The sequence below is a fragment of the Mustelus asterias genome, chromosome 9 (assembly GCF_964213995.1).
Source record: "Mustelus asterias chromosome 9, sMusAst1.hap1.1, whole genome shotgun sequence".
NCBI lineage: Eukaryota > Metazoa > Chordata > Chondrichthyes > Carcharhiniformes > Triakidae > Mustelus > Mustelus asterias.
Window position 1 is genome coordinate 96479728 of NC_135809.1, and position 26357 is coordinate 96506084.

The 26357-nt window shown below is 44.0% G+C and overlaps 1 protein-coding gene across 2 annotated transcripts in view; it reads right to left on the bottom strand.

The window, feature by feature from the left end:
• The window catches only part of lsp1a (lymphocyte specific protein 1 a), a 343993-nt gene that overhangs the window by 62495 nt on the left and 255141 nt on the right, over positions 1-26357 (bottom strand). For both annotated transcript variants that reach the window (XM_078220601.1, XM_078220602.1), the window contains exon 5: positions 1040-1286. In XM_078220601.1, coding sequence (XP_078076727.1) covers positions 1040-1286 — 247 coding nt within the window. The remainder of the gene's footprint in view (positions 1-1039; positions 1287-26357) is intronic.

The window sequence follows — 26357 nt, forward strand, 5'->3', positions numbered from 1 at the left end:
TGCAAAATGTCCCGGGACACTCGACTGCAGTGAACAATAATCAGACAAAAAGCAATTTCGGGCCAAATCAGAAGATTCCGGCATGGGTGACTAAAAGCTTACTCAAGGATGTAGAGTTTAAGAAGGTTAAAAGAAGCAGAAGGAGACGGAGAGAGTTGTTGGGGGGGGGCGCGAAATAGAGTCCTTAAAGGCCAGGTCAACTGGTTCATACTGAGGCAGTAAACAGGGATGGGAATAGAGAGGATGGTCAAGGTATGAATGTTGTAGATCTAAGTTAGCTTTAAATGTGGGAAAATTTAAACATTTTAAAACAATTTAAACAATTGGGCTAACTGACACTTTCTATCCTTCCTACCTTGATCTCCTCCTGAAAAAAATTGAAGCAATTTTAAAATACCCTGGCACCAAATGTTAGCAGTTTATCTGCCCCACTGCACCATGAGGCCATGCTGCTTCCGTTATCTAACAGTGCACCAGTGTCCAAATGGTTTAGAAGGCCATACATATGGTCGCTAGAGAACAAAGGAATCCTCTGAAGCCTTGGATAAGGACACATTAGAACTGAAGGAATAGCCGCAGCACGTAAACAGGAGGATGCATATTCCTCAGCCCAATATGGAGCGTTATGCTCAAGCAAAGGTTCCAGGGGTTCAGAGTCATGTTCTTCTATAACTTGGAAAATCATAGCCTCTTGGTTTAACTTTAAAACACATTTGTCTTCAGGCAGAAAGATGAAGAGGATGTTGCTGGAAGCTGGACCAGTATAACGATGGAGGAAGACCATTTTCAGTCAGTGTACTAGGTGCAAACAGTTACCCAATAACAATTCAGCTCAATAATTCACCAGGGTGTCCTCGGGCTGGCATGGACAAGGTGGGCCAAACTGCCTCTTTCTGTGCTGTAACTTTTCTATGTGTCTAAGCACTTTGGATTTCCCTGCAGTGTCTGGCTCAGAGTTGGTGACCTTACCTCTGAACCATTGGTGGTGCCTCTAAACATCAACCTTAAAAGACCAATAGCCGTGGCTAACCGTGCCCACCTCCTCTCTGGCTTGCAGCTCCTGCTCTTGTTGCTGCCGTCGGAACTCCTCCTCCTCCCTCATCCTACGCCGGTCCTCTCGCCTCTTCTTCAGTTCCTCCAGCTCCAGCTCGGCATCGTGGCCCTTCTGCCGCAGCCGCTCGTACTCCTGGTTTTCCTTCTCGTCGAGGCTCCGGCGGATCTGCTCCAGCTTCTGCTCGGCCTCCAGGCGAGTAAACTCTGCGTCCTCATCTGTTTCAGGAAACTCGCTGGAATGTGGATGAAGGGGAAGTGGGAGATGGAAAAAGAATCAATATTTATTAACTATTACAAATCAAGACCAGCTCATCACAAACAATTGCTTAAAATGGGGAAAATAAATCTCCATTCTTGCTCCCTCGGAAGCTAGTTTCACAATGACCGAGCAGATAGATTTAAAAGGCCCAGGTTTGATTCCCGGTCTGTGTTTAGTTATCTGAAGCAGCGGTAAGCTGGGTGTCTGCTCTATTTTGCAGAATGAAGCAAATACCATGTCAAGCTTAGCTGCGATTGTTATTATTAGGGGCGACACGATGGCACAGTGGCTAGCACTGCTGCCTCACAGCGCCAGGGGCCTGGGTTCAATTCTGGCCACGGGTCACTGTCTGTGTGGAGTTTGCACATTCTCCCCGTGTCTGTGTGGGTTTCCTCTAGGTGCTCCAGTTTCCCCCCACAGTCCAAAGGTGTGCGGGTTAGGTTGATTGGCCATGCTAAATTGACCGTAGTGTCAGGGGATTAGCAGAGTAAATATGTGGGGTTACAGGGGTAGGGGCTGGGTGGGATTGTGGTCGGTGCAGACTCGATGGGGCGAATGGCTTCCTTTTGCACTGTCGGGATTCTATGACTCTATGATATTTGTGGGCATTGCAGGCAGGGCCTAGATTTATTGCCTGTCCTGAATTGTTCTCGAGAAGGTGGCGAATGCTGGGTGTCTTGAGAGAACCTCAAAGTCAAGCAGAGTCTGGAGTCACATCTGGACCAAATTGAGGCAGGATGACAGATTTCCCTTCCCTAAAAGGATATTCCTGGGATTGACAGGTCTTTACAACAGTCCAGTTGTTACAAGACCACCTTCATGGACTGATTCTAGTTTTTTTTACTTCTGGATTTATTTATTTAACTGATTTAAGTTTCCCAGCTGCATTGGTACTTTCCAAGGCCTCTGGATTATAGAACACAATTCCTACTCTAACCATTTAGATTCCCAGGATAGAATGATCTCAAGTCATTCACTGGAACTGGGCGTGGCCGGAATGTGGAAGGATTGGAGATCAATAGATGCGTTTAAGGGGAAGCTGGAGAGATAAAGAAATCAAAAGTTTTATGGATAGGTTTAGATGAAGAAGGATCTGAGGAGGTTCGTATGGAGCAGTAGCACCAGCAGGGATCTGGTGGGCCGAATGGCCTGCTTCTATGTTGTGCATTCTGTGCAAATTGTAACATGTAAAAAACAGAAAAATGTTCAAAGTATGAAGCAGATCAATGGAATAGACAGGTTTACATTTCAGTGCAAAGCCTTCTACAAAACTGAAATATAAAATGCAGACAATACGTAATCAGAAACAGAGGCAAGGAAAACATACATTGGCCTGGATATTCTGATGGCAAATTAATGCAATACTTTGAGACATTCAGCTCTGACGAAGGGTCATCCAGACTTGAAACATTAGCTCTATTTTCTCTCCGCAGTTGCTGTCAAACCTGCTGAGATATTCCAACATTTTCTGTCTTTGTTTGAGCTGTTCACTGCTGTCGCACGTCGGGACGCGAAAGAAGTGTCATGTGAACACGTGCGTGGTACTTACGCCCAGCGTTCAAACTTCCAAAAGACAAAGATATGCTGCCTGGTACCCTTTGTGAATATCGACCACCGTCGGAGACTTGGGGGTTAGATGCCCTGCACCTGCCCAAAATCTACTCAAAGGTACTCTCACCGTCAATTACAGGCATAGGCCCTGGGTTGAAAGTAATTAATAGCAGAGTCTGGAATGGGAAGACCACAAGAGTTATGCTTAACAATTTGGCACCATTAGCCCTTGCTACGGATGATCACACCATCTGCACTCCTACAATTCTGGCCTTTTATGCATCTCTGATTTTAACCATTCCCCAATTGGTGGCTGTACCTTCAGCTCCCAAGTATTAAGCATTTGAATTCCCTCTCTAAACCTTTATCTCTGTAATAAACCCAATCCCCCGGCCTGGCATGGGGAATCCCTGATCGACTTCCCAGTGAGGCTTGTAGAACATGAGTTCCCGTAGTGATATGCTATCTTAACAGGTGGAACTTGTATACTGAGCCCTTTATAAAGTAGGCTCCTGAGCGGGTCCATTATTGTATCATTCCGGTTGGGACCTATATGTGTTCACCACAGGCTTGTGGTTTTACTTCTGTTTTGTGCAATAAAGCACTGTTCCTTTACAGCTGACTCCTGGGTTCTTACAATCTCCTTCAAGGTCCTTCCTAAAACCTACCTCTTCGGCCAAACATTTGGCTACCTGCGATAATGTCCCTTATATATCTCGCTGTCAATTCACAAACCTGTGAAGCACCTTGGAATGTTTTACTCCTTTACAGGCGTTAAATAAATACAAGTTGATTTAGTAGTTGTTTATTCGTAATTTGTTAATCTCGGCAAGGGCACGCACGAGGTTGCTACATTTGGCCTCAATGTCCGTGGGATGAGTTTGGAGTGGGGAGGGGTGCGTGGGGATAAATCAGCCAAGGTTTTTTGATCATTGTCTAATAACCCCTGGTGGAGGAAGCAACTGAATGAAGATCAGGTGATGGCAGATCAGCTGTGATACCCTCCTCAGCTTGCTGAGTGAAGTAGCAGGGACCACCAGCCTCTCTTTGAACATACTCCAGAAAAATACTCCAGGAGAAATCTTTCAAAGATAAATTTACAAAAGGAATTAAGTAGTGTGGGAGCGGTTTTTACTTACAAAACACACCAACGCAGTTTTGGGAAGCATACAGTCTGGCATGTGACACAAATACCACTCACAAAGCGAGCAAAGGACATCCGATTCACACCAGTGTCTTTCTCTGGTTATGTGGTCAGGTTGGCTTGTGGCATTAAGATGGTATCCCACAGTTTCAGCAGTGTATCCTGTACACAGCAACCTGAACAAAGAATGCACGAGAAGCTTTACTCGATACACATGTGGCTATAATATGTGTTGGGGTTTGGGGTGTAACTGCCCCTTTAAGAGTGTGGGGCCCGGTTGTGCAGTCTGAGATCAGACAGTGGAACAGTGCACACCTAAATCAAGAGTTCCCAGTGTTCAGGTTACCTCGTCAGGTCGATAGGTGCATACATAACAGCTGCCAGTGAAAATGCTCAAAAGCAACCCATTCCCTGAGTCACTGCTTTCACTGCTGCACCTCCAGTGGAAAGAGTCTAGCACCACACTCCAAAAAAATCTCTAAACTGTATGTCACGTCACCTCCAGATACTGCTCATTTACATCCAGATTTTGCTCCTTTCCACTGATAAAATAGCAGCCTGCACCACCCTATGGCAGGATCTGGATAGCATGCAGACTACGTGTGTCAACTGTAGGTCAGTGGTCCAACACTCCCCCTTCCAGGTCAGAAGCTTGCAGTTTTAAATCCCACTCCAGGAACTCGAGAAGAAAATTTAGATTGTCATTCCAATGGAGTACTGGGCAGGAGGTTAAACTGGGACTTTTTCACAGATTGATGTCGAAGACCCCGTGGCTTTCGTTTGAAGAAGGGTTGGGGAGTCCTCCTCGATATTCTGTCCAATTTTAATCCTTTAACCGACAGCTTATCTGCTCATTGCCATTGCTGCTATTTGTGGAGTACATAAAATCGATATTCAAGTAGCAACTGCACTTCAGAAGGAGTTATTTTGTTTGAAAGCGCTTTGGGAATGTTCTGGTGCTGCAAGGCTTTTTATTTAGAAAGTGCCAGGCAATGATGGGAGTCTTTTCTTGTTTGGGACAATCACATCCTTTCTGATCTTTGTTTTTACCATTGCTAATTTCCCCCACACTAAAATCCCAGACGTTTACCATTGATCAGAATTTACTGAACAAGTCACATCAACTCTATGCCAACAAGAGGGCAGAAACTAGCTGCAACAGTACTCAGAAACCTCCACATGATGCTGGATAGTGTAGCCTGTTTGATCAGTGTCTCCATCACTGAGTTCAATATCCTCCGCACTGTGCCTGCACTCTATTATCTACAGGATGCATTGCCACAACTGGCCAAGTATCTCTCAACACTACTTCCTGGCTTCATGACCTCTACCATCAAGAAGGATGAGGAGGAAGATCATGTCAACATCGTAACCTTCAACTTCCCTGCGAAGCCACACACTAGCCTGACTTGGACATACACCACCCTTCATTCGTCATCAAGGCCAAAAACCCTCAAGCTCCCGACCGAACACCACTGTGAGAATATCAGCATGTGGAATCCAGTGGTTCAAGGGGCAGATCCACCAGCAGCTTCTCAGAGACACTAGGAGCTGAGAACACATGGCCTGGTCAGTGTTGCCTGCACACCGAGAACATTAATCAAAATGGCTTCAACACGGCCCATAACTTTGATTCTTAATTAAACTAACATTCAGAATTTTACTGGCAATGTTATTAGATCTATTCTGCCACACTCAGTTTAAGAATCTCCTCAATTCACTGCAAACATTTAATCAAAACTGACAACTTCCAGCTCTCTCCCTTCCTAAAATATGCTGGGTTCCTGTTCCACAGGCACTGATAATCCAATAGTACATGACCCAACAAGATTCTTAAGGTGTGACCTGAAGAGAGAGTGTTAGTGTGTTATTTATGGCTGAACTCAAATGCTGCCATTACATCCTGACTGCTTTTGTGCAATTTCCAGCAGGGCCCTCCAAATCATGATCCTCGACTGACGTTATAATCCTTCTAGCTCAGGGATGATGAAATCAATTATAACATATGCACCATATTTTAGCTGAGATCATAGAATCATGGAATCCCTACAGTGCAGAAGGAGGCCGTTCAGCTCATCAGTCCTACACTGAACAATCTCATCCAGGCCCTATCCCCGTAACCTCACATATTTACCCTGCTAATCCCCCTGACAGTAAGGGGCAATTTAGCATGGCCAATCAACCTAACCTGCACAGCTATGGACTGTGGGAGGAAATGGCAGCACCCGAAGGAAACCCACGCAGTCGGGGGTGCAATCTCCACACAGACATCCATCCAAGGCCAGAATCGAACCTGGGTCCCTGCACTGTGAGGCAATCAGCTTTGGAACTTGGGAACAAAACCTGGGCACTCTGCCCGGTCTGCATGACCCAGAACTTGCATTGAGCAGACAATTAGCCCGCTAAGCTATCAGGTAGGTCATTCTTCAGATTCAAACCCTCCCAGCACACAGGAGCAGGGACTTGTCCCTTAACTTTCAATCTCTTCCTCTAGGGCTGGGAGCGGAGTACACAGAAACAGAAGAAATAGCAGCAGGAGTAGATCCACGCCCACTGCCCTGAGCCTATTCCGTCTTTCAATGCAATCATGGTTGATCTTCTGCCACAATTTCACTACCTCTCTGGGGTAGAGTATTCCACATTTTTGATTCCTTCGAGTGAAGTGATTTCTCTTCATCGCAGTCCTAAATGAACAATCCCCTTATTCTGAGATTGTGCCTCTGTGTTCTAGATTCCTCAGCCAGAGCAAACAGCCTCTCAGTTCCTACCATCAAGCCCCTTCAAAATCGTGCATGTTTCAATGAGATCACCTCTAATTCTTCTAAACTCGAGAGAATGTTGGCTCAGTTTACTCAGCCTCTTATCATGGATCAACCTTCCTAACCCAGGAACCAATAGGTCAACCCTCCTATCCCAGGAACCAAGCTGAGTATATCCTTCCTTTGACATGGAGATTGAGGCCGGAATGTTATGCTGTTCACTTGGCGGGATTTTCCCATCTCACTGCAGTGATGGAAATTTGGCTGGGCGCCAAATTTTCCGACTTCACTGCAGCGGGAGCATGGCGTGAACGGCCGGTAAAATTGCGCCCTAAAACTTTAAACAGTACTCAAGGTGTAGTCCCAAAGTGTAAGATGTTCTTGCACTCCAACCCCTTTGCAATAAGGACAATATGCAATTTTCTTTCCAAATTGCTTGCGTGCCCGCATATTAACTTTGTGTGTTCTTTGTATGAGTACACCCAAGTCCCTCTGAACATCAACAGTTACATGTTTCACACCTTTTAAAACATTTTCTGCTTTTCTACTCTTACTGCCAAACTGAATAATCTCACATTTCCCCATATTACACAGCATCTACCAACTTGCTACACACTTAACCTTTCTATATCTTTTTACAGCCTTTCTGTGTCTGCCTCCCAGCTTACATTCCCAATTAGCTTTGTGTCATCAGCAAACGTGGATATATTACTCACAGTCTCTTTGCCTAGATTGTGTATAGTGAAGTCCCCAGTGCTGATCCTTGAAGCACTTCACTAGTTAAAGCCTGCCAACTTGTATGTTCATAACATTTATCCTCACGCTCTGCTTCCTGTCCAGTCCTCTGTCCAAGCTACTACTACCTTAACTCCATTAGTCCATAGCTAGCGAAGTAACCTTTCTGTGGCACCTTATTGAATGCCTTCTGAAAATCCAAGTATACTACATCGATCGATTGCCTTTAATCTCAAAAAACTAATAAATTTGTCAAACATTATTTCACTCACAAAACCACATTAGTTCTATCATATCATACAATGTTCTAATTAAGATTTATTGAATCATAGGTTCCAGCATTTTCCCGAAGACCGATGTCAGCCTAACTGCCTGTAGTACCTGCTTTTCTTTCTCTCTTCTTTCCTGAATAATGATGTTACATTTTTTAACTTCCAATCCACTGGCACCATCCTAGAATTGTACCAAAGTTCCCTGATGGCATGGACAAGACTGGGAAAGAGTATGAGAGTAACTTTCTTAAGAATAGCAATCTTGTGGAAAGCTACGCAGATTATGCTATTCCACACTAAATGGAGATCAGTGGCAGGAAATTCTACCCCGAGTAATCCAGTGCTGACTCCTCAAAGCCTATCCACCATTGTCACAAATAGTTAGGCACCAACAGCTTTTTGCTTAAAATGGACAAAATTTTGAAATCCCAGTTCTTTATTAAGAGAATAAAGCCACAAGATTCCATGGTTTAATAACAAACAATTTGTTTTTACTATACAAGAGTCAGTAAAGCAAGCAGTCAATACCATCTACCATGCATTTTAACATTCAGAATTAGCACGATTTAAACATGAAATAGCGAGCAAACTATGGTTGAGTTGCATGTTAAATGGCAGACACAACGAAACAGGTCCCACAAATTTTCTCAGCAGCCCACCCAGATGTCAGGGAACAGCGTGAAAGTGCTCCCAACTCTATCTTCCTCATGAGGATCTCAGCTCCTCCTTTGAGGATTCGACTACCCTTTGACAGGGAGGCCTGCTTGCTTCTCCTGCCTGCAATGAGTTGTCAGGCAACATGATTCAAACGCAATGGCTGCTCACCACCCAGCTGCTTGATCTCCTCCCAATATGACATCCCACTACGTTTACAAGGCTCTACCCCGGCATCAAATCACTAATGCGATCCCAGCTCTCTAGCTGTGCTGAGCAGACAACCACAGCTCCCAATCTTTCCCCGTCTCTCCAGTTGAACAGAGCAGGCAACTAGTTCAGCTACACTGAGCTGACCTCTGCTCCTCACGGACTTTCTTATGTACTTCAGCTCTCAGCTGCGCCAAGCTGACAGCTTCCCATTCAGCCTCTTTCACCTGCTGCTTTTGCCACTGCTAACCTTCTTCAGCTCAGATTGATCTGACTATGTAGTCCAATTTTCACACCCAAAACCATGGCCACCTGGGCAATTCTTTGCACTACCTGCCCAGGTCCCATGGTTGGGCTTTCATGCTGCACACTGGCGCACCCCTGATCTATCCCAATGCACACAGAAAATATATCAAAAGTACAGATTCCCTCACACTATGAACAAGGCACACATTAAAGAGCATGAAGGAATATTTTCCACTTGCATGAATGTGTGCACTCCCAATAATTCTCAAGTAGCTTAACACCAACCAGTACAAAGCAGCCCATTTGACTGACACCCCAATCCACCATCTGAAACATGCCAAAGTTTCTTCAATAGCACCTCTCAAACCCACAACCTCTGCCATCCAGAATAACTAGGATAACAGGTAGATGTGAATATTGCCAACTGCAAGTTTTCCTCCAAGTTACAAACCATCCTGAATTCAATTGTTTCTTCATCATCAGGTCCACTTTATAAAACTTCCCATTTAGTCCTATGAGAACACCCTGTACCACAGAGACAGTAGCAGCTAAAGAAAACAGCTCACCATCACCTTCTCAAAGGAAACTAGGGATGGGCAAGAAATGCTGGCCTTGCCAGCCATGCGTAAATCTCATCAATAAATAAAAATAAGTGGTCAGTTAATTCTTTACAGTGTGACCACAGAAAACCTTTCTAAAAAATCCCTATCTATAAGAGAGATACGAGATCATGTTTATGACAAGCTGGAGGTGAAACTCAGTACACGCACGGTCTCTCCACAGAGTGTTTCCTACCCAGCACAGCACCAAATGCAATAGCGTCTGTGCCACTGAACCAGCGCTACTCTGGATTAGACAGAAAATGCAAGGTTCTCCCTGGAGAAATTGGTAATGATCCTATTACCTGTATGAAGAATGTCGCGAAGAATGTTGCGATGAAGGTTTCTGATTCGCAGCCATCGGAGAAACAAAGATAGGTTTTGCCTCAGTGCTATACCAAGAAATAGAGAAGGAGCTAAAACAGGAAGGAAGCTGTGCAAGATAACCGCGATGCACGAGTCACGGCGTTAACTCTTAATAGCAACACGACAGCATTTTTACTATTTTAAAGTCAGGAGCAGGGAAAGAACCTCCACTTCCTACGATACACTGGCCAAATGCCTGGAGCATTTAGCAGCTGCAGATTAATGATGGAAATCCCAATTTTCAGAAGGAACTAGCATTAGGAAGTGTATAGAAGCAGAGAAGGGGAGAAACTTTGGCATCAATTTTCCTGCTCTCCCATTGAGTAAGTACATGTGCTCCTCGCAATGGTGCTGCCTCTCCTCCTGGTGACTCCCTCCCTCTGAGTGATACTCTTATGGTTGTAAGTTTAGAGGACAGCAATACATCACTCTGTCTTTGTTCCCAACAAATAATTACTGCAAGCAGCACAGACATCATTACTGTCAGATAATTATTTGATGTCTGAAACTGGATACTGGAGCCTTCAATGTTGATTTATTTCCAAATAGAACTGTCACTTTCAGCAATTCAACGAAAAATATTTACTGCATTAGTAACTTGGACACAGAATCTTCCAAAGGAGAACATTACATATTCATGGGTTGTTTTTCTCAGTATAAAATTATAACATCGTTCCTTAACTCCATGCACTCTGAGTCATCACTAACAGAACCAGTCTTCAAGATATCTGTAGAAAAAATCTTCTGAATCGAAAGATTCTTGTTTCTGTGAACTCAAGATAAAATCTCACTGTTAGTCAAGCATCTGACCATTGAGATCAGGGCAGAAAGAGTTGGGGGTAATATTTTAGCATGGATAGAGGACTGGTTAATGGATAGAAAACAGAGCGTGGGCATAATGGGGGCTTTTTCATGTTAAAGTCTATTTATTAGTCACAGGTAGTCTTACATTACCACTGCAATGAACTTACTGTGAAAATCCTCGAGTCGCCACATTCCGGTGCCTGTTCGGGACACTGAGGGAGAATTTGGCATGACTAGTACATCTTTCAGACTATGGGAGGAAGCTGGTGCACCCGGAGGATACCCACTCAATCACAGGGAGAATGTGCAGACTCTGCACAGACAGTGACCCAAGCCAGGAATTGAACCCGGTTTCCCTGGCACTGTAAGGCAGCAGTGCTAACTACTGTGCCACAGTGCCGCAGGCAGTTGGCAGGCAGTGACTAATGGAGTGCTACAGGAATCAGTGCAGGAGCCTCAGCTATTTGCAAACTATATTAATGGCTTGTAACATATCCAAGTGTGCTGATGTCACAAGGCTAGGTGGGAATGTAAGCAGAAGAACACAAAAGAGGTTACAAAGAGCGCCAGGGACCTGGGTTCGATTCCCGGCTTGGGTCACTGTCTGTGCAGAGTCTGCACGTTCTCCCCGTGTCTGCGTGGGTTTCCTCCGGGTGCACAGACTTCCTCCCACAGTCCGAAAGATGTGCTGGTTAGGTGCATTGGCCACGCTAAATTCTCCCTCAGGCGCCAGAGTGTGGCGACTAGGGGATTTTCACAGTAACTTCATTACAATGTTAATGTAAGATTACTTATGACTAATAAATAAACTTTAACATAGACAGATTAAGTGAATGGGCAACAAGGTGGCAGATGGAGTTTAATGCAGGGATATGTGAAGTTACCTTTTCTATTCTTGAGTCAGAGTGATTAATTGTTTTTTTACAAGGTGAGAAACTTGAAAGTGCTGATGTCCAAAGAGATTTGGGTGTGTTTGAACGAGAAATGCAAAGTTAGCATGCATGTGCAGCAATTAGGAAGGCAAATGGCAAGTTGGCCTTCATTGCAAGGGGCTTGGAAAACCAGAAGAAAGGTGTCCTGCTACAGTCATACATATGGAATGACTATGTGCAAATATGATCTCCACATTTAAGAAAGGATATGTTTGCATCGTTTGCGGTACAGAAAAGATTCACGAAATTGATCTTTGGGAATAGGGGATTAACCTATGGTGAGAGGCTAAATTAATTGCGTTTATATTCTCTAGAGTTTAAAAGAAGAGATGCTGATTTAAAACCTACACAGATTCTGAAGGGGCTTGATAGAATGTTTCCCTTGGCTGGGGAATTCAAAATCAATCTCAGGATACGGGGCCAATCATTTAGGACTGAGATGAGAAGAAATGACTTTACTCAAAGGGTTGTGAATCTTTGGAATCCTCTGCCACAGAGGGTTGTGCATGCTCCATCATCGAATACTGGGATTTTGGTTTCTAGGGGAATTGGAGGATGTGGGCAGGGGGGCAGGAAAATGGAATTGAAGCCCAAGATCAGCCATTATTGTATTGAATGGTGGGGCTGGCATGATGGGCTACATGGCCCACTCCTATTTCTTGTGTTCTCAAATTGCTCAATTTTCATTTCTACAGTTTTATTGACACCTGCAGTGCCCCAGAATACATGTACAATCCTTGTCTTCATTTACAAATCTATGCATCGGCATCCTTCTCAGTCCTTGAGATTTGGTTATGAGGCCCGCACTGCGCTTTCCAACATATGAATATAAGAATTAGGAACACCAGTAGGCCATTCAATTCCTCAAGCTTGCTCTGCTGTTTGATAAGATCACGCTTGATCAGAATGTGGCCACAGCTGCACTTTCCTATCTGCCACCAACCACACCCAACCCCACGCCCCCACACATCCCCCATTACATTTGGCTCCCCCGTCAATAAAGAATCTATGTCCCAGATCCTCAGGTTTCCAGATGGTTGAAGACTAGTCCTATCCCTCAGTATGTGCTACAGAGCCCACATAGTAGTCCCAAACCAAGGACTCCGCAGGAATTGTCTGGCAAGTTTCAATTTCCAATGGTCAATTTCACTGCATCTGGAATCCTGCAAAAGAGTCTCCAACTCTTGAGCTAAGAGTCAGAGAATTCACAGGGTTCTGACACACTTAGCTGGGTAGATATCCAGCACTTCCCAGATACTCAACAGTCCATGTTCAAGTACAACAAGACCTGAGCAATATCCAGGCTTAGGCTGACAAGTGGCAAATAATATTCATGCCACACAAGTGCCAGGCAATGGTCCTCTCCAACAAGAGGGAATCTAACTCTTGGCCCTTAACACTCAATGGTATTACAACTGCAGAATTCCCCACTATCAACATCCTAGGAGTTACTATTGACCAGAGACTGAACTGGACTAGCCATATAAATACAGTGGCTACCAAAGCAAATCAGAGGCTGGGAATACTGCGGTGAGTAACTCATCTCCTGACTCCCCAAAGCCTGTCCACCAGCTACAGGTGTATCATGGAATATTTACCCCTTGCCTGGATGAGTGCTGCTCCAACATTACTCAAGACACTTGACACCATCCAGGACAAAGCAGCCTGCTTGATTGTTATCCCTTCCACAAACATTCACTCCCTCCACCAAAGACACACAACAGTACGCATGACTGCTTTCTACAAGATGCACTGCGGGAACTCATGAAGGTTTCTTAGACAGCACCTTCTAAACCCATGACCACTACTGTCCAGAAGGACAAAGGCGGCAGTTACAAGGGAGGAAAGGAGGAGGCCTGGTAATATTGTCACTGAGCTAATAATCCAGAGACCCAGACTTGGGTTTGAATCCCACCACAGCAGATCATGAAATTTGAATTCAATCAAAAAAATCCGGAATTAAAAGTCCAATGATGACAATGAAACTATTACTGATCGACATAAAAATAAACCTGGTTCACTAATGATCTTTAGGGAAGGAAATCTGCCACCCTTGCGTGGTCTGACCTACATGTGACTCAAGGTGAACAGCAACATGGTTGACTCCTAAAATATACTCTGTAATGGCCCAGCAAGCCACTCAGTTCAAGAGCAATTAGGAATAGACATCAAATGCTGGCCCAATCAGTGACACTCACATCCGATGGATGAATTAAAAAAAAAACACCTGGAAGTTCTTCTCCAAGCTACTCATCATTCTGACTTGGAAATATATCAGTTACTGGGTCAGAATTCTGGGACTCCCTCCCTAACAGCAGTGTGGGTGTATGAACATCACATAGATTGCAGTTGAAGAAGGTAGCTAATCATCACCTTCTCCAGCGTAATTAGGAATAGGCAATAAATGCTGGCCTAGCCAGCAAAGTCTGCTTCTCTTGAATGAATTATAAAAACAAGAAATTTGACAGGAAAAAGTCTAAATCTGAAAGGTTAGTAATGGCTCGGATCAATTCCGGCCTCTCTGACTGCCTGGATCCACTACAGTTCGCCTATCGCTGCAACAGGTCCACTGCAGATGCCATCTTCCTGTCCCTATACTCAACCCTGGATCACCTGGATAACAAAGACACCTATGTCAGATTCTTATTCATAGCCTGCAGCTCAGCCTTCAACACCATTATTCCTACAAAACCCATCTCCAAATTCTATGGCCTGGGGCTCGGCTCCTCCCTCTGCGACTGGACCCTAGACTTCCTAACCCACAGACCAGTCAGTAAGGATAGGCAACAACACCTCCTCCACGATTATCCTCAACACCGGTGCCCCACAAGGCTGTGGCCTCAGCCCCTTACTATACTCCTCATACACCTATCAGTGTGGCCAAATTCCCCTCCAACTCGATTTTCAAGTTTTGCTGATGACATCACCGTAGTGGGTCGGATCTCAAACAATGATGAGACCCAGTACAAGAGATAGAGAATCTGGTGAACTGGTGCAACGACAATAATCTCTCCCTCAAAGTCAGTAAAATGAAGAAGATAGCCATCGACTTCAGGAAGCACAGTGAAGGACATGCCCTTGTCTACATCAATGGGGATGAAGTGGGAATGGTCGACAGCTTCAAGTTTTTAGGTGTTTAGATCACCAACAACCTATCCCGGTCCCCCATGCCGACGCTACAGTTAAGAAAGCCCACCAATGCCTCTACTTTCTCAGGAGGATAAGGAAATTTGGCTTGTCCACTATGTCTCTCACCAACCTTTACAGACGCACCATAGAAAACATTCTTTCTGGTTATATCACAGCTTGGTATGGTTCCTGCTCTGTCCAAGACTGCAAAAAACTACAAAGGGTCATGAAAGAAGCCCAATCCATAAACCAAACCAGCCTCCCATCCATTGACTCTGTCTACACTTCCCGCTGCCTCGGGAAAGAATGGCAACCGGTGACAAGTGGTGTCCCGCAGGGTTCAGTGTTGGGGCCACAGCTGTTCTCTTTATATATTAACGATCTAGATGACGGGACTGGGAGCATTCTGGCCAAGTTTGCCGATGATACAAAGATAGGTGGAGGGGCAGGTAGTATTGAGGAGGTGGGGAGGCTGCAGAAAGATTTAGACAGTTTAGGAGAGTGGTCCAAGAAGTGGCTGATGAAATTCAACGTGGGCAAGTGCGAGGTCGTACACTTTGGAAAAAAGAATAGAGGCATGGACTATTTTCTAAACGGTGACAAAATTCATAATGCTAAAGTGCAAAGGGACTTGGGAGTCCTAGTCCAGGATTCTCTAAAGGTAAACTTGCAGGTTGAGTCCGTAATTAGGAAAGCAAATGTAATGTTGTCATTTATCTCAAGAGGCTTGGAATACAAAAGCAGGGATGTACTTCTGAGGCTTTATAAAGCACTGGTTAGGCCCCATTTGGAGTACTGTGAGCAATTTTGGGCCCCACACCTCAGGAAGGACATACTGGCACTGGAGCGGGTCCAGCGGAGATTCACACGGATGATCCCAGGAATGGTAGGCCTGACATACGATGAACGTCTGAGGATCGTGGGATTATATTCATTGGAGTTTAGGAGGTTGAGGGGAGATCTGATAGAAACTTACAAGATAATGAACGGCTTAGATAGGATGGACGTAGGGAAGTTGTTTCCATTAACAGGGGAGACTAGGACGCGGGGGCACAGCCTTAGAATAAAAGGGAGTCACTTTAGAACAGAGATGAGGAGAAATTTCTTCAGCCAGAGAGTGGTGGGTCTGTGGAATTCATTGCCACAGAGGGCTGTGGAGGCCGAGACGTTGAGCGTCTTCAAGACAGAAATTGATAAATTCTTGATTTCTCGAGGAATTAAGGGCTATGGGGAGAGAGCGGGTAAATGGAGTTGAAATCAACCATGATTGAATGGTGGAGTGGACTCGATGGGCCGAATGGCCTTACTTCCGCTCCTATGTCTTATGGTCTTATGGAAAGCAGCCAACATAATCAAGGACCCCATGCATCCAGGATATACTCACTTCTACCTTCTTCCGTTGGGAAAAAGATACAAAAGTCTGAGGTTGCGTATCAGCCGACTCAAGAACAGCTTCTCCCCTGCTGCCATCAGACTTTTGAATGGTCCTACCTCATATTAAGTTGATCTTTCTCTACACCCTAGCTATGACTGTAACACTACATTCTGCACTCTCTCATTTCCTTCTCTATAAACGGTATGCTTTGTCTGTATGGCATGCAAGAAACAATACTTTTCACTTTATACTATCACATGTGACAATAATAAATCAAATCAAATCCTGGCAACTGTACAGCTGACACCATGCCCCTTCCCCTCCTCAAACGCCCCATTGACCATCCCCCTCACCCACCCTCTCCCCTCCGACTTCCCGCAACTCCTCCCCCTCTGACCTGACAACGCTGCCAAACTACCTGTCATGCCACGCCAACCAGTTACCTCACTCATTCAATAACACACTGAAAATGCATTTAAACATCCCAAAGCTTGTCAGTGTGATGGTTAATGAAGACTTACCAAAATGCAGCATTTCGTGCTGTAAAAAAAGGGGTGCATGCCTTGCCTTCATCTTACGATCTTGCTCCATGAAGGAGGACTCCAAGAGCTGAATTCTCTGGCCAAGTGCCAAATTCTCCATCTTCACTTGCAGCAGCGGCAGGGCGTGAACGGCCGGAAAATTCCACAACACAATTCTGAAGTGGGTCAGTTTGGGCCAGAAATGCAAAGCTCTATCTTATTTTGAAGAAAAAAATGGGAGCGGAGTGGCAGTCCTACAGTGATTGCTACTCTTCACAAGAGTTGGCCCTATATAACTCAGCCTTGAATATATTTAAGGACCCAACCTCCACTGCTTTCTCAGGATGACAATTCCAGAGACTGATGATTGCCAGAGAGCAGACAAAATCTTCATTTCCATTCTGAATGGGAGACCTCTGATTCTTAAACCTTCTCCCCTTGCTCTAGTCTCCCCCACAAGATGCAACGTTCTCCCAGCATGCACTCTTTCAAGTCCCCTCAGGATCTTGTATGTTTCAATAGGATCACCTCTCATTCTTCTGAACTCCAGTGGGTACAGACCTAACCTGGTCAACCTTTCTGCAGAAGATATCTCTTTTATCCCAGGAATCAGTCAAGTGAACCTCTGCTGAACTTCTTGAAGTGCAATTTTATCCTAAGGAAGGAGCAAGCATTCATCACCTCATTATCTTCACCTGGCTAACAGCAAGTTGATCAACACATACTGTGAATCAAATCTGGAACCTTCCTGACCTAAATGATTCAGATCCACCCGGCATATCGGCCTTTCCAACCTAGTTATGGAAATGACGTTGAGCAAACGTTCAAAGAAGCACAGACAGCCATATCTGGAAGTACTTATTCTAAAAGTTACGCACTATGCCTTGGGCTTATTGTTGGTTTATACTCAACATCTCACCAATTTAACACTAGCTGTAAATTGTTATCAGCTGATGACTATTTTCAGATCCTGCAGCAGCCAATTGGGTAAGGTAACTCTGTACAGTTCAAAATTTGTAAATGAGACTAAGATTACATAAGTAAACAGAGACTTGGAAAGAGAACTGCGCACAGATTAGGGAGAGTTATAGAAACATCACTTGCCTACTTAAGTGTTTTCCTGATATTTTATTATTCCACCAATCAGTACATGTGTACATTGCAGTTCGTTAAAGAAAAAAGTTGCATATTCGAAAATCTCTTTTGGGTCCTGTTGTGGGCAGCATTAAGTTGCCCTGATTTGATTTATTATTGGCTCATGTATTAGTATACAGTGAAATGTATTGTTTCTTGCGTGCTATACAAAGTTTACCATTAATAGAGAAGAAAAGGAGGGGGTGCAGAATGTAGTCATAGCTAGGAATTAGAGAAAGATAAAAATATGAGGTAGATCCATTCAAAAGTCTGCTGGTAGCAGGGAAGAAGCTGTTCTTGAGTTGGTTGGTGCGTGACCTCAGACTTTTGTATCTTTTTCCTGACGGAAGGAGGTGGAAGAGAGAATGTCTGGGGTGCATGGGGTCCTTGATTATACTGGCTGCTGTTCCAAGGCAGTGGGAAGTGTAGACAGAGTCAATAGATAGGAGGTTGGTTTGCATGATGGACTGAGCCACGTTCATGACTCTTTGTAGTTCCTTGAGGTCTTGGACAGAGCAGGAGCCATACCAAGCTGTGATACATCTGGTAAGGATGCTTTCTATGGTGCATCTGTAAAAATTGGTAGCAATCATAGAATCATAGCAAACATGCCAAATTTTCTCAGCCTCCTGAGAAAGTAGAGGCATTGGTGGGCTTTCTTAACTATAGGTTGGCATGGAGGGACCAGGACACGCTGTTGGTGCATGAACAAAGTTCAGTTTTACAAGAAAATATAAGTAAATTTTTTCAAAAATATATTCAGTGGTAACAAAGACAAGCAAAACATTTTGCATGTAACTGACACCACACGAAGCCTCAAAGTACCTTCAGATGATGAATTTTAATTCAGTTGCTGCCTCTTAGAGAAACATGGAAACAGGAGTATGCCATTCAGCCCCTTGATCCTGTTCCACGATTCATTATGATTTATGTGCATCTTAAAGCAGATTTTGTGCCTTGGTTCTGTAGCCCTTAATATCATTTCCTAACAACTACGAGGTCAATTTTGGTCTTGAAATTTCCAAGTGGCCTAACCCCATGTGTGTCTGTCTGTGTGTATTCAAATTCCTACGACCCCTTGTGGTGCTTCAATTATGCCCCCTTTTGGACTTCCTTATGTTTCTGTCAACTCTATCAAATCCTTTGATCATCTTGAAACACCTCAATTCAACCACACCTTAATCTAATATACTCAAAGGATTACAAACCTTATCTACCTCACCTAACTTCTGTTTAATTCCTTTAGCCTTGGTATCATTCCGATAAAACTCCATTGCATCCACATCAAGTCTAATATATCATTCTTGCAGTGTGAAGCCAGAACTAAAAAAAATGTTCCACATGGGGTCAAAACAGAACTTTGAAGAATTGTAACATAACTCCTGCCCCCTTTATATTTCAACATAAAGCCTGCAAATTTTTAAAACAAGCAGCAATAGGAAAATGATAATAGGTGGGACGATAAAGGAAAAGAGAGAATGCAGAAAAACAGCAATAACAAAAGGAAATCAAATGATTAATTACTGCTGCCTGATTTACCCAAAAACCCTCAAGAAGTAGGCAACATTCTCTATTATTCATGCCCAATGTGTACACCTAGCATTTATTTAATATCAACATCTCAGCCATATAGCAACACCAATGCAAAGGAACTCACGGGGGGGAAATTTTCCCGTTATGCCCGCCATGGGAATTGTAGCGGGTGAGGGGTAGACTAAGGAAAAGTCCGTTAACCTCGGGCAGGATTTTCCGGTTCGGGGCGAGCGTGGCTGGAAAATCCCATCCACTGTGTCAAACAATAGGTCCAACTCCCAAATTGTACCCATCCATGGGATTGTATATGCCAATCACTTGTGTGTGATGTTGCCAATATCCAGAGTGCCTGATCAAACAATATCACTAAAGTCTTGTTTCTCTCTCCTCACATCTGTACTGCCCAAGGCCATGTGTAATCAGAGTAGCTTCTTATCTCCTCCCAGCACTAATGATAAGGACTGTGTCTCTGTCTCATGTTCGTGGAGGCTCCTATAAGAAAAACAGTTCAGGCCTACAAAATACTCTTCTAATTTGTGCTAAAAGCAATGCGGAGCAGGGAACTGTGGTACATGTGTTACCAGACATGGACAGAAAAGAAACTGTGGGTAACAGTAACCTGATGGCAATGCCTCGGGGTATGGTAGTACTTTTGTCATTATGTGACTATATCAGCATTCAGAGGGTGTGGGTTCCTATCCCACTCTGGCAAGTTGTAAAACTGCATTCAATAAATCTGTCATTGTTACACTAGCATCTGAAAACATCACCAGAAATGTTGCCAAAGAGTTGAAAATCCTAACTAGGTCAGTGATGTTGTTCATGGGAGGAAGGTTGGCACATCTATTTACACTTGTGTACGCGTGCCTACAGTCGACACTGTCTTAATGCCTTGGCTGAGATCCAATACTCACAGGCAATAATCTGTGTCTTTTCTTATCTGCACAGCTCAGGAGCACTCACCCACTGGGAGCATTCCAGTGTTTCCTCTCTAAGTTAACAATGTCCAATAGCTCATACATTTATCATTAATAGTCAATGTTATTAGTCATACTAACTCCCCATTTTTCACATTTTCACTGTTGTGTCATTATTGATTCATTTCTTTTAATGTATTTGAATCCTGCGAGGTGGTTGGGGTCTCGGGTCTTATCCACCCACTCTCAACTAAAACACAGAAGACGTTTCAAAGTGTGGAGGGGAAGTAGGGCTGATGCTGGAAAATCAGAGCTCAGCTTGTGAGTCACTTCAGCAGATGTTGTGAAATGAGTGGGTGATCTCAACCCCTTTGGGCAAATGCTGAAGTCATACTTTGGACCAGTAACACAGCTACAGTCAGAAAATCTTTCTGTAATATTCACATGCAACTGCGGTTACTGGAATTACTGAAACTAAATTGGCTTAATTAATCCATTTATACTTTCAATTAGTTTCTGAATGTTGAAATGGCCCACTTGTGAATTTGAGGCTCCATAAATGGAAATGGAGTTTTACTCTATTATGATACCACATGTTCCATTAATAGGATTCCATTTTATTACAGCATATGCTTATTGGCAAGATTCCAGTGGATCGCAATAACTAATGGACCACAGTGTGTGTGCGCAATTAATAGAATACCAATGCATGCTTATGGGGCAAAACCCCAAATCAAGAATGTGTTTTTAACAAGACATGCGGATTAGGTACATTGGCCATGCTAAATTCTCCCTCAGTGTAACCAAACAGGCGCTGGAGTGTGGCAACTATGGGATTTTCACAGTAACGTCATTACAGTGTTAATGTAGGCCTACTTGTGACACTAATAAATAAACTTAAGATGTCAAAGCATCACAATATCCTTGAAATTTGTGAGTTCTCACTTTTAGGTGATGTACATTGCATATGAATGGTACAATCAGAGGAGCCCTCGATAGTGGAACTCGAATCTCACTTGCAAATGAATGGTGCTGTGGGGAAAGCAGGTGATGGAACTTTCAGTTACTGCTAGTGTCTTGGTGGCACATAGGGTGAAATCAGATAAAATCGGGTAAAGTTTAGTGAAAGAGGAAAGAAGGGAGACCTGGGGTCAGGAGCTGGAACCCTGGAGTCGAGTGCTCTCGGCCAGAAGCAGTAGCCATCAGGGTGGCCTAATCTGGATGCAAGGAGAAACAAGACAGTTGGACTCAGGGAAAACCCATCATGCAGCAGGGATATCAAGCATCTGCAAAGGACCTAACCCTTGCTTCAGGCATTGGGAAGGCTCACCTCATTTGGCCTTATCCAGTGTTAGAATTGGTGCACCTCTGATCAGACATGTTTCCTGTCAGCCATTTTTAAAAATTCTTTCATGTGATGTGAGTGCTGCCTGCAATTGTTACCCATTCCTAAATGCCCCTGAACAACATTCTTGAACTGTTGCAGTGCATCTAGTGTACATACTTCCACAGTGCTATTAGCAAAGGTGTTCCAGGATTTTGACCCAGTGACAGTAAAGAAATGCCAACATTGTTCTAAGTCATGCTGAATGTTTTCCCATTCGCCTGCTGCCTTGTACTTCTAGGTGATGAAGGTCACAGGTTTTATAGATGTTGTCAGAGGAGTTTTGGCAAATTGCTGCAGTCCATCTGGTTGATGGTACACACTGATGCCACTGTGCATGAGTGTTGGAAGAGAATGCTTAAGATGGTGGATGGGGTGCCGATTATGCTGATTGCATTGTCCGGATGGTGTCGAGCTTCTTGAGCATTGTTGGAGCTGCACTCAGAATCATAGAACCCCTACAGTGCAGAAAGAGGCCATTCAGCCCATCAAGCCTTCACCAACAACAATCCCATCCATGCCCTATCCCATAACCCCACGTATTTACCCTGCTAACTTCCGTGACACGAAGGGTCATTTGAACATAGACAATTTTGAATCATATCTTATTTTGTGGATAGAGGAGGGCATGTAGCTTCTGAAAATGGCCCAAATAACAGTATACCAATGATCATTGTATGTGCCTTAATAGAACATCAGTAGATCAAAATACATCCATTTACAGAAAGTCAATGTATTACAGTGGATCGATGAATCAAATTCAGTATATTACAACATGCTGATTATTATAGCCAATGTGTCAGAGCCTGTCCATTAACAGAAGCTCAATGTATTCCACTGGCCCCATTAGCAAGCTGCCTCTCTATCTATCCATTAAGAGGAGGTCAATGTATCACAGTGTAACCATTAGCAGGGCAGTCTTAATGTATCACATTCCACCCATTAACAGAATGTCACAATGCGGCCAACAAATAGGCTATTCTCTCGAACAGGGTGCAATGGATCCATCTCTCTGCTGACTGCAGAAAGATGTGTCATCTTAACAGGTCACTGATGTCCTTATTAGTCGGAAGAATGACATTAATTGAGGTGCTTCCCCAAGGGGAATGTGGAGGAAATTACAGTACATGTCACTGCCTCATTTCTTCTGCAATTTACTCAGTGACATTAACAAATACAATGTCCAGTTGCCATCTCTACCTGAGATAGTATTTCGTGGTTAACAAAATAATCAATAAGAAAGGCTTTGTGAGAAGAAATGTGACAAGTTGCTAAAACTCAACCTGAATTGCAGCGGCACAGTGGCAAGCTCTGCTGCCTCACAGTGCTAGGGATGCCGGGTTTGATTCCCAGCTTGGGTCATTGTCTGTGTGGAGTTAGCATGTTCTGGGTTTCCGCCGGATGCTCCAGTTTCCTCCCACAGTCTGAAAGACGTGCTGGTTAGGTGCATTGGCCATGCTAAATTCTCCCTCAGTGTACCCGAACAGGCGCCGGAGTGTGGCGACTAGGGGATTTTCACAATAACTTCAGCCTACTTGTGACAATAATAGATAAACTTAACCAAAAAAAAAATCTGCAACATTCAAGTGGCTTCACAGCATCCAGTACAAACCAGCTTGCTCTACTGATGTCCCCATCACTGGGCATAACAATATTAACCCCACTGCGGCACAGTATACAATATATACAGGATGAAGTGGAATAATTCATCTGGATTACTTTAACAACATCTCCATTGCCTCTGGCCTCTCCTGCCAAAAGGACTACAACAATATGTGGGAATACCTCCACTTTGTCATCCATAGCACACATTATCCTGACTGGGGAATTTATATTGTTTTTCATCATCTCTGGGTCAGAAATTTTGAACCTCATACCTAACCTATTGTAGGAGCACTACCTCCAAGATTACAATGGAATGGTTCAAGGAGAAGGTTTGCCACCACCTCCAGAAATGGGCAATAAACGTGACCTTGCCAGCATCATCCACATCCCAAGAACATTTTTTTTTAAGAGAACCATGCAGTATTGCACTAGCACATCAAGCAATCATAGTTATACTCTGAAGCTTAGTTCTAGCTCCTTGCAAGCAGATGGTGCAGTGAGGTGGCACAGAGGACCATCATATGCTCACACCATCTCAAACAGCACCAGCCGTTAAGCAGAGAGTCAAGCACTGGATACCCAGTCACTTGCTGGCACTCTCACATCTATCCTTTTAGTTTTTTTTCCCCAGCCGTTACTCTGTTCTTTCTAGAGAGGGCGGCACAGTGGTTAGCACTGCTGCCTCACAGCGGTTAGCACTGCTGCCTCACAGCGCCAGGGACCCTAGTTCAATTCCGGCCTCGGGTGACTGCCTGTGTGGAGTTTGCACGTTCTTCCCCGTGTCTGCGTGCGTTTCCTCCGGGTGCTCCGGTTTCTTCCCACAGTTCAAAGATGTGCAGGTTAGGTGGATTGGCCCTGCAAAATTGCCCTTTAGTGTCAGGGAGATTAGCAGGGTAAATACATGGGGTTACGGGGATAGGGCCTGGGTGGGATTGTTGTCAGTGCAGACTCAATCAGTCGAATGGCCTCCTTCTGCACTCTAGGGATTCTATGATTAAGTTGCCTTTAGTGATTGTTTTTTAAAGGTTTACAGGATTTTTGTCCTTTTATGGCAGAGCTTTAGTGTATTACATTTCCTTTAAATTTCATTTAAAGCACTATTTTCCAGTCCTCCCATGTTTATGCTCCCCATGTTGATCCTAATTGGTTTTTACCACTATGCTTACGAGATCCCAAAGATCACTGGGTACAAATAGAGATTTCCATTTGAGTTGAATATCTATCAAGCTATTAGAGCAGTAATGAAAAATCTAGGCCTAAGACTCCACCTACTTTTCTTCATTTCCTGTTCTTACAGACTTACTGTGGATTTACTCTCCTCCAACCATTCCTCTTTGAGTGAAGATTTTTTGATCTTTGCTGTTTGCCTCCAGACAGTGGCATAATGAATTCCAAGGCTTCTTGCTTTGTATCAAAATTCTGATCACACATTAAAGTCCCTTGTGAAATTTTCCTGAAATTATTTCTGACCTTCCTCCAACAAAGTCATTGATTCACTCAGATTTCCATTCGTCACACACACACACACACTGGATACAAGTCCACAGATTATTTCTTAAATACCATTGTGTGGAATGTGCAGCATGGAAACAAACCAATTGCGATTCTGGTCCACACAAGCATCCTCCAAACCTTTTCACCAATCTTATCAACACCACTTTATATTTCTTCCTCCCTCATGTGTTTGTCTAGCACCATCTTAAATGCACCATGTATGCACACATGGGTAAATTGATGCTCCTGTCACCTGATACCAATGATGTGGAGATGCCGGCGTTGGACTGGGGTAAACACAGTAAGAAGTTTAACAACACCAGGTTAAAGTCCAACAGGTTTATTTGGTAGCAAAAGCCACACAAGCTTTCGAGGCTCTGAGCCCCTTCTTCAGGTGAGTGGGAATTCTGTTCACAAACAGAACTTATAAAGACACAGACTCAATTTACATGAATAATGGTTGGAATGCGAATACTTACAACTAATCCAGTCTTTAAGAAACGAAACAAAACAATGGGAGTGGAGAGAGCATCAAGACAGGCTAAAAAGATGTGTATTGTCTCCAGACAAGACAGCCAGTGAAACTCTGCAGGTCCACGCAACTGTGGGAGTTACAAATAGTGTGACATAAACCCAATATCCCGGTTGAGGCCGTCCTTGTGTGTGCGGAACTTGGCTATCAGTTTCTGCTCAGCGACTCTGCGCTGTCGTGTGTCGCGAAGGCCGCCTTGGAGAACGCTTACCCGAATATCAGAGGCCGAATGCCCGTGACCGCTGAAGTGCTCCCCAACAGGAAGAGAACAGTCTTGCCTGGTGATTGTCGAGCTGATACCAATACATGAGCATTTCCAGCAGGGGTCAGTAGATGGATGGCTGAACCTACAGGCGGTTTTAGTTTTGCATCTCTTGCCCACAGGGACAAAAGCCAAAACCTGCTGCCCCCTGTTTCAGATCAGCCAAATCATCACATGCTATGATTCAAAACTAGGAACTTCCAGTATCCAGCCAGTGTATATCCCAAAATTAGGTCAACAGCTTGTTCGTTGATCAGGGGGAAAACAGGAATTAGGAGCAGAAGTAGGCAAATTTAGCCCTTCGAGCCTGCTCCGCCATTCAATCAGATCATGGCTGATCTCTCCCTGGTCTCCTGGTCTCAAATCCACCTTCCCACCTATTCCCCATATCCCTTTTTTATTAGGAATATATCTATCTCTTTCTTGAAACTATTCAACGATTCAGACTCCACCGTGCTATGGGGCAGCGCATTCCACAAATTCACCACCCTCTGTGAGAAGTAGTTCCTCCTCACCTCAGTTTTAAATCCATAGCCTCTCAACCTATACCTGTAACCTCTTGTTCTAGATTGTCCCATAAGAGGAAACATTTGGTCTACATTTACTTTATCAATCCCTTTTAAAATTTTATATACCTCAATCAGATCCCCTCTCATCCTTGTAAATTCCAGCAAGTACAAGCCAAAATTGTTAAATCTCTCCTCATAAATCAACCCTTTAATCCCTGGAATCAATCTGCTGAACCTCCTCTGAGCTGTCTCCAATGCTACCACATCCTTCTGCAAATAAGGAGACCAAAACTGGACACAATACTCCAGATGTGGTCTCACTAACACCCTATACAATTGCACTCTCTACTTTTGTACTCCATTCGTTTTGCAATAAAT